The sequence below is a fragment of the Hyla sarda genome, chromosome 6 (genome assembly GCF_029499605.1).
Source record: "Hyla sarda isolate aHylSar1 chromosome 6, aHylSar1.hap1, whole genome shotgun sequence".
In the NCBI taxonomy this organism is placed as follows: Eukaryota; Metazoa; Chordata; class Amphibia; order Anura; family Hylidae; genus Hyla; species Hyla sarda.
In genome coordinates this window covers 6,811,877-6,826,054 of record NC_079194.1, presented here as the reverse complement: position 1 = coordinate 6,826,054, position 14,178 = coordinate 6,811,877, and the positions used below count along the sequence as shown (strand labels likewise).

General features: G+C 46.3%; 1 protein-coding gene across 3 annotated transcripts in view; it reads left to right on the top strand.

Annotated features, from left to right (window-relative positions):
* The window catches only part of FNBP1L (formin binding protein 1 like), a 180,523-nt gene that overhangs the window by 84,113 nt on the left and 82,232 nt on the right, over positions 1-14,178 (top strand). For all 3 annotated transcript variants that reach the window (XM_056523123.1, XM_056523122.1, XM_056523124.1), the window contains exon 2: positions 1,482-1,597. In XM_056523123.1, coding sequence (XP_056379098.1) covers positions 1,482-1,597 — 116 coding nt within the window. The remainder of the gene's footprint in view (positions 1-1,481; positions 1,598-14,178) is intronic.

The window sequence follows — 14,178 nt, the reverse complement described above, 5'->3', positions numbered from 1 at the left end:
CAGAGCTGACGTTTCCCAACTATGTTTGCACAGAACTTGCTGGGACGATTCGCTTTGCTGGGAGCAACAATTTTTACATGTAAATGGGCGCATAGTAATATTCTGGGCCAATGGATTAGAACAAGGGATGGTTTAAAAATCTCTCCATTATTAAAGGGGCATTCCAGAGAAGAAAAGAAAAGTGTTTTCCAATCAAGTGGTGCCAGAAAGTTCTACTGATCTGTAAATTGCTTTCATTTAAAATTTTTAATCCTTCCAATACTTATCAGCTGCTATATACAACAGAGGAAGTTGTGTAGTCCTTTCCAGTCTGACCTCAGTGCTCTCTGCTGACACCTCTGTCCATGTCAGGAACTGTCCGGAGCAGGAGAGGTTTGCTATGGGGATTTCCTCCTGCTCTGGACAGTTCCTGACGCAGACAGAGGTGGCAGCAGAGAGCACTGTCGTCAGATTGGAATGCGTCCTCCAAGCTGTGGTCCTCCAGCTGTTGCAAAACTCCAACTCCCAGCATGCCCGGACAGCCGTTGGCTGTCCGGGCATGCTGGGAGTTGTAGTTTTGCAACAGCTGGCAGCACCCTACTTGGGAAACACTGCTCAAGATAAAGGACTACAACTCTCAGCTAGCCTGTGCACCTACCTCTATTCACCCGGTACCCACTACATCTCAACATTATATCCGTGATTCCAAAGCGCAGAATAAGATCCAGTGATCGGTCGGATTTTTTTTAGGATCAGTTTCAGTGCAAATTCACATTAAATGGGAAAAATCCAGAATGAGGTGGAACAAGGCCTGGTCATTGGAGCTGGAGTAGCCAGGACCAGGATTTAACTCTTTAAAGGGGTACTCCAGAGGGAAAAAAATTTTTTTTTTCAAATCAGCTGGTGCCAGAAAGTTAAACAGATTTGTAAATTTCTTCTATATAAAAATCTTAACCCTTCCAGTACTTATTAGCTGCTGTATGCTCCACAGGAAGTTGTGTAGTTCATTTGTCTGACCACAGTGCTCTCTGCTGACACTTCTGTCCATGTCAGGAACTGTCCAGAGCAGGAACAAATCCCCATAGCAAACCTCTCCTGCTCTGGACAGTTCCTGACACGGATAGAGGTGGCAGCAGAGAGCACTGTGGTCAGACGAATTAACTACACAACTTCCTGAGGAGCATAAAGCAGCTAAGTACTGGAAGGATTAAGATTTTTATATAGAAATAATTTACAAATCTGCAGAACTTTCTGGAACCAGATGATTTTTAAACCTCCCCCCGGAGGACAATTTACACTGATCTAGACACCATTGTGGATACAATATAACCTGTGAAAGAGATGACAATGCAGAACCTCAATGTATCAATGTGATCAGTATCCGTATCCTTGTGTTTATCCAGTTTTATTAGAAGCCAGTATTATACTTGAATACACGACTGCGCAGTTACAGTGGAAATTGCACCTTGTTTAACACTATTTTTTGTTTCTTTATGTTACAGGATCAGTTCGATAATTTAGAGAAACACACACAATGGGGATTAGACTTCCTGGACAAGTATGCAAAATTTGTCAAAGAAAGATTAGAAATCGAGCAGAACTATGCAAAACAGCTTAGGTAAGTCTCTCCTCACCTGAAAGCTGAACTAATTTATGCAGGATAAGTCATCAACTGCCGAGCCGAGAAGTTCGTGACGAATCGAATCACTGTAAGTTCGCTCATCTCTAGTGAATGGTGGCTTTATTATCACCAAAAAATGTACAGCAAAGTTTCGGCCACCTCACGTGGCCATCATCAAGCCTCAGGCTGGCCACGTGAGGTGGCCGAAACGTCGCTGTACATTTTTTGGTGATAATAAAGCCACCATTCACTAGAGCTGAGCGAACTTAGTGATTCGATGCGTCACGAACTTCTCGGCTTCCGCGGACAAAATGATAAAGTAATAAAAGAGGAGTTTGTTACACAGACAACGCGTTTCAAGAGCCTTCTCTTTTTCAAGTCTTGCTAGGATAAGCCTTGAAAAAGAGAGCAGGTGACTCTCGAAACGCGTCATCTGTAAAAACTCTTTATTATTTTATGACATTGTCCACGGTTGTAACATATACCATAGCGATGTGCATTTCACTTGTTTGATTGAAATTCCAAGAAAAAACTGTGTAAAGTCAAAAACTGGATGGTGAAAACCGGATGGAATCGTACGCACATACAGTTCTGTACGGTTCCCATTGAATCTCAGGTTAAAAAAAAAACAAAAAACATACAAGACTCAAAACAGATGCAACAGGATGCATCGTTTGGCATATGGTTTTCAATAGAGATAAGCGAACTTACAGTAAATTCGATTCGTCACGAACTTCTCGGCTCGGCAGTTGATGACTTTATCCTGCATAAATTAGTTCAGCTTTCAGGTGCTCCGTTGGCTGGAGACTCTCTCCTAGGACTGTATCCACCTTTTCCAGCCACCGGAGCACCTGAAAGCTGAACTAATTTATGCAGGATAAAGTCATCAACTGCCGAGCCGAGAAGTTCGTGACGAATCGAATTTACTGTAAGTTCGCTCATCTCTAGTTTTCAATATGGTTCCGAACGGTTTTCACATTGAAAACGTATACGGGAACTGTACTGCAAAAACGTGTTGTGAATGCACCCTAATGCAGTGTTTCCCAACTAGCGTGCCTCCAGCTGTTGCAAAACTACAACTCTCAGCATGCCCGGACAGCCTTTGGCTGTCCGGGCATGCTGGGAGTTGTAGTTTTGTAACAGCTGGAAGGCACCACGGTTGAAAAATACTGGTCTAAACAGTATGGGGTCCTCCCGACTCTCCCTATGCTGGATTTGGATGGCCATTTTGTTTTTGGGCAGATGCCCCCTGTGTTCTCCTTTATAAACACATTCTTGGCTGCACATGTATGACGGTGATTGGAAGAAATAGCTGTCAGACGAATGAATGTCCTATGTGTATGTCCAGCTGGATACCTGACATCATTATACGGTACAATAGTGTGACCCGATAGTGCAGCACTTCAGGCGCCCATTACTCTGTATACAGGAAAATATAACAATGCGCCAGCGCGTGAGTCAGAGGTCAAATGACGGGTTTCACCAGCAATAAATACATTTCCCACTGTTTGTTGCTTTTCTAGACAATTGTGACCCATCATGACAGGAATTATATATATATATATTTTTAGCAGTTTCTTCTTTTGCTTAGATTTTGTTATTTTAACCGTTTTAATTTCATATCGTTATAAATCTTAAAAATGAGCGGTTTTTATTAAAGCTGCTCAACGTGTCCTATGTGTTTGTGTCAGGCCGAGGTGTCCCGGTTATGAAATGCTGCATATAGTGGATTCTGTATGTAGTAGATGCTGTGTACAGCTGTATATGCTTTTTGATATACTGGAAACATTGTGTCTTTCTTCATATTATGCTGACATAGCGTTCATATTTTCATTGCTCTGCTGTGACTTAAGAATAGTAAAATGAAAACTAATGGCAGTGCCAGATCTAATATAGGAGTGACATCAGTGGTGCCTGACATAACCCTATGGCTATAATGGGGATTATCAGGTTTCCATCATGGGGTATGGACGAGGCATAGCTGGTGGAGAGGAAGAACACTGGGGTAGGGCTTAGCTAGTGGAGAGGAAGAACACTGGGGTGGGGCTTAGCTGGTGGAGAGGAAGAACACTGGGGTGGGGCTTAGCTAGTGGAGAGGAAGAACACTGGGGTGGGGCTTAGCTAGGGGAGTGGAAGAACACTGGGGTGGGGCTTAGCTAGTGCAGAGGTAGAACATGGGGTGGGGCATAACTAGTTCATATCACAGGGGTGTGGGAGGGTGTGGGAGGCAGAGCAAAGGGTGGGGCTTAGCTAGTGTAGAGACAACAAGGGTTGGGGCTTAGCTAGTGCAGAGGAGAAACAAGATGAGGGGCTTAGCTAGTGCGGAGGAGGAACAAGGGGTGGGGCTTAGCTAGTGGAGAGGCAGAACAAGGGGTGGGGCTTAGCTAGTGTGGAAGCAGAACAAGGGGTGGGGCTTAGTGCGGAGGCAGAACCAGAGGTGGGGCTTAGCTAGTGCAGAGACAGAACAAGGGGTGGAGCTTAGCTAGTGCAGAGACAGAACAAGGGGTGGGGCTTAGCTAGTGCAGAGACAGAACAAGGGGTGGAGCTTAGCTAGTGCGGAGTCAGAACCAGGGGTGGGGCTTAGCTGGTGCAGAGACAGAACAAAGGGTGGGGCTTAGCTGGTGCAGAGGCAGCACAAGGGGTGGGGCTTAGCTGGTGCAGAGGCAGAACAAAGGGTGGGACTTAGCTAGTGCAGAGGCTTAAAACAGGGTGGGGCTTAACTAGTGCGGAGGCTGAACACGGGGGGTGAGGCAGAACTAGTGCAGAGGCAGAACACTGGGTGGGGCACAACTATTGCAGAGGTTGAACCCAGGGGGTGGGGTATAGCTAGTGCAGCAGCAGAACACAGGGGTCCAAAGTGTTGCCCCACTGTCCCCATCCCTTTAGTCTGTAGGCTTGTAATCGTCATTATAATCAGCAGCGGTCCAGTGCTTAGTGTAACCTTTTCCTTGTTCTGCCACGGTTTCTTTTATTTCTGCTAACAAACAAAGCACCCTGCAAGAAAAAGACTTCCTCTCCTACCTGGTCTCCCCTGCAGCTCCTGTGTGATGTCATCCGGTTTCTGTTCCTTCCTACTTGTACAATACAGTATCACTCTCTTGTACTATTAGCAGTCTTGGCCGCTCAGTTAATCACTGATACCATTTACTATTGCATACGCTCATACATGCGCGTTCTTACTCCTATGCACACACACACGCACGCACACACACACGCACACACATGCACACACGCACACACACATGCACACACAGCTCTATCAGCATTACTGCATCATGCCTCAGTATGTTGTAACTGAGGGGAGCAGGGAAGGAGGGGATCACGTTTGTGTGGGGGGGGGGCGGGGTCTCACACTTAGGTAGTCTCATTCTCCAGCTGCCGCCCTGCAGGGGGGGGGGGGGGCAGATGTAAATAGCAGGCAGCGCTGTCTGACCAGACACTACCCCAATCCTCTACCGGTGTTTGCTCCAGGTCAGCTCCTTAGGCTTCCAGGCAAAACGATCAGTGCACACATAGTAAGTCTAGTCCGGTGTTTCCCAACCAGGGTGCCTCCAGATGTTGCAAAACTACAACTCCCAGCATGCCCGGACAGCCGAAGGCTGTCCGGGCATGGCGGGAGTTGTAGTTTTGCAACAGCTGGAGGCACCCTGGTTGGGAAACACTGGTCTAGTCTGACAGATCAGGAAGAGTAAAATGCTAAAGAAAAATCTATTTATCTTATATAATTTTATTTTTACTTATTTCTTGTTCATATGTACAATATATATATATATATATATATATATATATATATATATATATATATATATATATATATATATATATATATATATATAAAAATTGGAAGTGTCCCTTTAAGCAGTTTATCGTCACCTCTCACATCCCTGTAGGAAGGAAATCTGTTCGCTGAACCTCAGCCAGAAAATGACTTTTTCAGTGGTTTGGAATTTCACATGATTCCCATGTAACGCCCCGGGCTGTGTAGTGACTCCAGACATCATACATCATGGCGGTGTCATCCGGGCTGAGGAGACATCACACCGGCTCTAATCCGCCTGAATCATAAGACGTCTTTACTGTCGGCTCCATTATATATTACTGTACAATCCTGCAGTCTGATGTTTGTGTTTAGTGTGACCTATTGTTACTGTTACGGTATACATGTTGTGCTGAGTAATAGTTCATCATAGTCTGTAGCAGTCTGTCAAGAAACATTCGCCCCCCCACTCTACGACCACCCAAAATTGTATTCTGAAAGTGTATTCTAGAGAGGTGGTCTTCTGACAGACAATGGCCATGTGTCTAGTAGAAGAGGGGGTTAAAGGGGTACTCCTGTGGGAAAACTTTTTTTTTAATTTTTTTTAATTTTTAAATCAACTGGTGCCAGAAAGTTATACAGATTTGTAAATTACTTCTATTAAAAAAATCTTAATCCTTCCAGTACTTTTCAGGGGCTGTGTACTACAGAGGAAATGCTTTTCTTTTTGGATTTCTCTGACATCACGACCACAGTGCTCTCTGCTGACCTCTGCTGTCCATTTTAGGAACTGTCTAGAGCAGCATATGTTTGCTATGGGGATTTTTTTCTCCTGCTCTGGACAGTTCCTAAAATGGACAGAGATGTCAGCAGAGAGCACTGTGGTCATGGCAGAAGAGAAATCAAAAAAGAAAAGCATTTCCTCTGTAGTATACAGCCCCTAAAAAGTACTTGAAGGATTAAGATTTTTTTTTATAGAAGTAATTTACAAATCTGTTTAACTTTCTGCCACCAGTTGATAAAAAAAAAAAAAGTTTTACACGGGAGTACCCCTTTAATATCTGGTCTTGTTGAAAAACGGTCCTTTTGGAGAGGTTTTTCTGTACACCAGAATTTTTCCTTCTAAAACCATAAACATTGTATTTTTTCACTGACCAATATGGTATTAGGGTACGTTCAGACGGGCGGATTTATTTGCGGGTTACCCGCTGCCTATTTGAAACTGGGCGGGCTCTTCTCAGCTGTCTGCAGCAGATCTCCCGCTGGGGAATTTCTGCTGCGGAAAATCCGCCGCAGACCCTGTTGACTTCAATGAGAAAAATCTGCTGCGGACAGACGAGAAGAGCCCGCCCACTTTCAAATACGCAGCGGGTAACCTGCGAATCCACCCATGTGAACGTACCCTTAGGGTTTATCTTTTGGGGGACATGTACTTTTCACTGGCACCCTTCATTTTACTATATAATGTATCGATGGAGCTGTGTGGGGGCTTATTTTTTTTGTCATGATTTTTAGTTATTATGTCTACCACGATTGCATAGGTGTGACTTTTTGATCCTTTTTTATTCCATTTGTTCTGCAATGTGATGTGTGTTTGCATTTTGCAGTATTGACCGTGCAGTAGGGATGTCCCGATGCCATTTTTTAATTAAGAGTATAAGTACTGATACTTTTCTTAAGTACTTGGCCATACCAATTACCAATACTTTTTTCAATGTCATGTGACAGGATTCCCCCCCCCTTAAGCATACATTCACACTGGCGGATCCACCAATGAAGGTCCGCTACATGGTGCCCTTAGTTGTGCCTGCTTGGAGTGGCAATTTGCCGCTACGAGCAGACACACTGCGATGTGCGAGTTGCAGCGCGCATGCGCAGTGTACTCTCAGATAGCGGTCGCTCTCGGCCTAGCTCATGGAGCAGGGGGAGCAGCTGCGATGTGTGTGAGTACGCCGCGCAAGCGCAGCGACTCGCACATTGCTTCAGTGTGTCTGCACGTAGTGGCGTTTTGCCGCTTCGAGCAGGCACATCTAAAGGCAGCATGTAGCGGTCCTTCAGCGGCGGATCCGCCCGTGTTAACGTACCCTTAATGGGAAAAAGGAGTTTATTTATTTAGTTTTATAAGACAAAGCGCTTTTTTACATAAAAAAAACTTATTTAAACTTTTTTGGGGGGTGATTCAAATTTTTTATTGGAAAGGGGTTAATTCACATTTATTTTTTAAATTTTTTTTATTTATTATTACATGCAATCTGTAGATTGCATACTGATCAATGCTGTGCCCTAGCACTGCATTGATCAGGGTTATCAGCGCTCCTTTAATAATGCCTGCCATGGCTGGCTGCCACGGCTATGATGTGCGCTCAGCTGCAGAGTGCGCTGCATAGCCTGCTTACCACACCTCCGTGATACCTGCCGGCGGGACTCCCGCCAGCAGGTATCGGGGACATTTGCGCGAGTACAAGTACTCGTGCAAATGTCCAGTGTCTGTCCCGATACCGATGCCAGTATCTGTTAGGGGATATTCTTACCGTTCAGGATTGTGGAAATGAAAACGAGTCAGTGTGTGGCCATTTCAAACATGTATATCTAAACATTACATTGATCTATGATATCGGCGCTCTGTTGGTAGAACCTGCCATAAGCAGACAGTTCTAGCAGAGCAGTCACAGCATCTGAGGCTAGGTTCACATATGTCCGGTTCAGCCTAAATTCTCCACAACTCATGACAAAAGTGCTTGAGTTTGGCATAAGTTGTTTAGAATCCGGCATTCATTACTGTGCATGCCGGACCCCAGCACGTAGCAAGACGCGTTTGGTGTCCATCTTGAGACACCCTGGATTAATGTGAACGATCCTATTCAAATGAATTGGGATCAGTTCTACAATCAGTTTCCCTCTGGTACTTTTTCTACAGCGTCGGAGAATAATGCTGCCGGACAACGGCCATGTGTGAAGGAGCCTATGGTAAACTGTAAAATGGCATCAGAGGGATCTCATTCATGATGACTGTCATTACTGGTGAGTGGCGGCTACAGATGTATGTCAAGAGTTGAGAAGGGGTTAAAAAAAGGCTGCTAACTTTTTCTTTTTTGTTGTTGCTGGCTCCTAGATTATTAATAAATTTGTAAAGCTTTGTTGTGGTGGTGGTTGTGACTGTAGGTTGCTGTGGTGGTGGTTGTGACTGTAGGTTGCTGTGGTGGTGGTTGTGATTATAAGTTGCTGTGGTGGTGGTTGTGACTGTAGGTTGCTGTGGTGGTGGTTGTGACTGTAGGTTGCTGTGGTGGTGGTTGTGATTATAAGTTGCTGTGGTGGTGGTTGTGACTGTAGGTTGCTGTGGTGGTGGTTGTGACTGTAGGTTGCTGTGGTGGTGGTTGTGACTGTAGGTTGCTGTGGTGGTGGTTGTGACTGTAGGTTGCTGTGGTGGTGGTTGTGACTGTAGGTTGCTGTGGTGGTGGTTGTGACTGTAGGTTGCTGTGGTGGTGGTTGTGACTGAAGGTTGCTGTGGTGGTGGTTGTGACTGTAGGTTGCTGTGGTGGTGGTTGTGACTGTAGGTTGCTGTGGTGGTGGTTGTGACTGTAGGATGCTGTGGTGGTGGTGGTTGTGACTAGGTTGCTGTGGTGGTGGTGGTTGTGACTAGGTTACTGTGGTGGTGGTTGTGACTAGGTTACTGTGGTGGTGGTTGTGACTGTAGGTTGCTGTGGTGGCGGTTGTGACTGTAGGTTGCTCCGGTGGCGGTTGTGACTGTAGGTTGCTCCGGTGGCGGTTGTGACTGTAGGTTGCTCCGGTGGCGGTTGTTGTGACTGTAGGTTGCTCCGGTGGCGGTTGTTGTGACTAGGTTGCTGCGGTGGCGGTTGTTGTGACTAGGTTGCTGCGGTGGCGGTTGTTGTGACTGGGTTGCTGCGGTGGCGGTTGTTGTGACTAGGTTGCTGCAGTGGTTGTTGTGACTAGGTTGCTGCAGTGGTGGTTGTGACTGTAGGTTGCTGTGGTGGCGGTTGTTGTTACTAGGTTGCTGTGGTTGTTGTGACTGTAGGTTGCTGTGGTGGCAGTTGTTGTGACTGTAGGTTGCTGTGGTGGCAGTTGTTGTGACTGTAGGTTGCTGCGGTGGCGGTTGTTGTGACTGTAGGTGGCTGTGGTGGTGGTTGTGACTGTAGGTTGCTGTGGGGTTGGTTGCTGTGGTGGAGGTTGTCGTGACTCTAGGTTGCTGCGGTGGCGCTTGTCGTGACTGTAGGTTGCTGCGGTGGCGCTTGTCGTGACTGTAGGTTGCTGCGGTGGCGCTTGTCGTGACTGTAGGTTGCTGCGGTGGCGCTTGTCGTGACTGTAGGTGGCTGCGGTGGCGCTTGTCGTGACTGTAGGTGGCTGCGGTGGCGCTTGTCGTGACTGTAGGTTGCTGCGGTGGCGGTTGTTGTGACTGTAGGTTGCTGCGGTGGCGGTTGTTGTGACTGTAGGTTGCTGCGGTGGCGGTTGTTGTGACTGTAGGTTGCTGCGGTTGTTGTTACTGTAGGTTGCTACGGTTGTTGTGACTGTAGGTTGCTTCGGTGGCGGTTGTTGTGACTGTATTGTTGCGCTTGGTTATGTTAGGTCGTGGTTTCTGTACTTGATGGTTATTTTGGACTTGATTGTTGGTTGTAGTAGTATTTATTTATTTTTATGTATTTTTAACGCTTTGTTGACACATCTGCATAACTAGGCAGATTTGCCATTCAGGATTTGGGTTATCACCCAGCTTTTCCAAAAAATAATAATTTACATTAGCAATTGGACAGAAGAGGACGACTGAAGGACAAGAATTAGTGATTATGTGATATTTTGCTGGAGACGTTATTGTTTAAGCAGAACACTCGCCGATCGTCATTCAGAATGAAGCACGTAGGCTCATGTGTCTTCACAATTTGTATTTTCTTCCCTCTTTGTACTCCGATAACCATATGTTTCCTACTAATGAATGTAGAAAAATAGAACATTCTGCCTGAATTTACATAGGAAATATTTGCAGTGTTGTTTAAACATCTGCTTGTTAGAAGTCAAACAAACCTCTTCCAGTAAATGGACGAGACGATGAAGTGCGTCTCCCTCGGCATGGCGGGGCGCACCTGATCTGCATGCTGATGGCCGCCCCGGACTCTCACCATTGTGACCCTATAATTGAAGGTGACAGCAGTTTACTCCGCGCTGTAGGATCAGTCTCTCTCTGCTGGGGAAATCCTTAATCTTCTCACCCCTCTTGTGTTTCGTGCTGTCACAACATTTTTCAGCTGTAAATAAATGCTGCAAAGTTTTAGTTTTGTTCTAAAATGGTAGTAAAACAATTAACTCTTAATGGGGCAAGGACCTCTATTTTATTTTCGTGTTTTTAGCACTTCTCGAAGGCAGTAAGGAATTTTGCAATTGTTAATGGTCAGTTTGTTTTTTGTGCTGTCCATGATTTTAAAGGGGTTTAAAGGGGTACTCCACTGTCCCAGCATTGGAGCGCTCCGAACGCTGAGTGTAGGCTGCGGGGGTTGTAATGTCACATCACGCCCCCTCAATGCAAGTCTATGGGAGGGGGTGTGGCCTTGATGTCATGACCCTCGCAGCATGCACCCAGTGTTCGGAACAAAATGTTCTGAACGCTGGGACAGTGGAGTACCCCTTTAAGGCTAATTGTACCTAGTTTAAAGGGATTCTCCAGCTTCCAGAACTTTTTATAGGGGTACTCCAAGCTCAGGGAAAACCACATATAAATTCTGCAGAAGCATTGTGTGTCATCCCCAGTTCTTAAACCACCAAATATCCATTTTGTTTTGGGGGTCTTAGTCCTGTACTTCCTGGTTGAACAGTTGCTTAGCACTACAATTCCCAACATGCATTGCTTTCCCTTAGCTCTTTATCATAGCCCTCCCACCTTGCCTACTCCCCTCGGACAGCACTCCTTCCAGTTTCCCACCAGAGCTGCTGCAGAACATCATATCACACAATCAGTGAGGTTGCAGCACCTGCAATCAATCCTTGCCTGCTCCTCTGCCTGTGACATTGCTCAGCACAAGGCAGCATTCTGTACGCACACCTAATTCTTCACTAAATGTCCCATAAATATATTTTTGTGTATGTATACATACTATAGATTTTATTTTAAATATATAATGTGTAATATGATGTAATATGGTGATGTAGTAATGATGTAATGATGTAGGCTGTTGGTGCTGGTCAATAGTGGTGATGTCACTCAGGAGGCGGGGCTTGAGATCAGAGACAAGATTCAGCCACGCCTCCTAAGGCAGCAGAGAATAATGCTTCGTCTTGGGAAAGAGGGAGGAGTCGAGAGCTGCTGAGACACCACCATACTGACAATAAGGGGACCACACAACTTCCTGTCGGGAAAGAGGAAGGAGTCGGAAGCTGCTTAAATGGGTACTCCACTGGCCAGCGTTCAGAACATTTTAGTTCCGTATGCTGTGTGCGCACTGCGGCGGTCGGCCACGCCCCCTCATACCCTCAGACCACAGCCACTCGAAAGTCTATGGGAGGGGCATGGCGGCCACCACACCCCCTCCCATAGAATTGCATTGAGGGGGCGTGGCCTGATGGCACGAGGAGATGTGGACATTCTCTTCAGTGTGCACACAATGTTCGGAACGCTGGCCAGTGGAATACCCCTTTAAACAACACCATGCTTACAGAGAGGACTGAAATTCAGGGGGGTATCACACAAAAAAGTGCAAAAACCAGTACAATTTATGGTAACATTATATTAGTAAGTTATATATCTTGGGGTAATAGTCTTATTTTAATATTTTCTGATATCAGAATACCCCTTTAAAGGGGTACTCTGCTGCCTAGTGCTTATTTCACCAACTTTTTACCTCTTACTTGATGACTTCACATAACACCCCTGTACTGTATGCGCCTTATCCATTAGCGTTGTCGTTCCCTGAGTTGGCGTTCTGTCTGGCTCACGTTGTTGCTTATTTCCTGGTGTTCGGTCCGTGAAAACTACCATCCCCCTAATACTTTGCGGCCTGATTATGAGCTTAGGTGCCACCTATTTTTCCTTGTTATTCCGCCCATCCTTTTTTTTTGTTCACGCCTATGTGCATGCCCCTTTATTTATTTCCGCCCATAGGCGTCCTAACTTCCGCCCCTTGTTTCTTCTTTCCACGCCCATTATGTTCCATCATTCGGTAGAGAAATGTGCGCCTGCGCATCCCTACACTGCCAGCATAGTGCTAACGTAGCATACGTTAGTAGCGTAGCCATGCGCTTGCGCAGTTCTCCTTCCAGTTCAGGGCTTAGGTTCCTAGCGTAGCCCTGCACATGCCCAGTTGTCCTTACAGCTCAGGGCTATGCTACTAATGTAAGCCCTTATCTGTAAGGACTACTGTGCATGCGCAGGGCTACGCTAATAATGTAAGCCCTTATCTGTAAGGACTTCTGCGCATGCGCAGGGCTACGCTACTAATGTAAGCCCTTATCTGTAAGGACTACTGCGCATGCGCAGGGCTACGCTACTAATGTAAGCCCTTATCTGTAAGGACTACTGTGCATGCGCAGGGCTACGCTACTGACATAGCCGACGTTGCCGACGTTAGCACTATGCTGTAAGCGTAGTGCTGAGAACGTGATTCACAAAATGACCAGACATGCGCACTACGCGCTGAAGACGACTCTCAAAATATACATGACGCATGCGCCTGGCTCAAAGGACAATTGGACCAGGCTAGGACGCTCACACAAGGGGCGGCAAAGAAAGTGAAAAACGTCATTCCCACACTATTTCTAAGAATGAATATTCAAGACGTGGGCCGGCTTGACTACGGACACAGGAGGAGGGAAATGCGGACGTCAACGCCGACACTGCAGGGCGGGCTGACAACAACATGGCCGCAAACGCTGTCGGCAGTCACGAAGCACCAAAAAACGACACTACTGCCTGCACATAGGAACAGTAAGTATAACGGAAATAATATGCAGTATTGACACAGCAAGCATATTAGAGAGTTAAACAACTTTACACAATGGGCAAATGTATTGATAAAGTCGTAGCAGCGGAGTACCCCTTTAACTTGTGCAGAAGAATAGGATCTGACTGGGAAGTTTTCGTTGTTTCGTCTCCACCGCGCGGTAAAGTAAATGTTCTCATTATAGCAGTAACGCAAAGTCCTCACATTTCCTGGTTGCAGCAGAAACCTTCTTGTAGGTTCGGAGGATTTTCTTATCTTTATTAATCCGTTACTTATACACGTGGCTCACAATGAGTTAATGGCGAGTCAGCACGGATCTGATGGAAACGTTCGCCCTGCGTCTGCTCGTGTTTTTCCTTTCTCCTCGCTGCGGTTGTGGAGGACGTGTTGAAGAAATGGAAGGAAAACAATGTTTATTAAGTTGTGTGGAGGCTGCGGGAGGCGACCGGGAGCTCATTCCACATTACTTCCATATATTGCGATTTTTGCGAATTGCAATTTATTAATATACCCCACCCCCGCCAGGAAAAAGTTCGAATTCCTGCGGCAGTGGCCGGCATCTTATCATGCCCGCAGGCTCTGGGGCTGCATGACTGCTGAAATTCAAATGCTAAGTCAGTGTTTCCCAACCCAAGGGCCTCCAGCTGTTGCAAAACTACAACTCCCAGGATGCCCGGACAGCCAAAGGCTGTCCGGGCATCCTGGGAGTTGTAGCTTTGCAACAGCTGGAGGCACCCTGATTGGGGAACACCGTCCTAAGTAATAATAGGGGCATGGGGGAAATATAAGAAAACCTGATGCTCACCTAGCCCCGGTCCCCGAAGCTCTGTCGCAGATCCCGTTCTCCTCCGTGCGGCCCCGGTGTCTTCTCTGCGCTCACG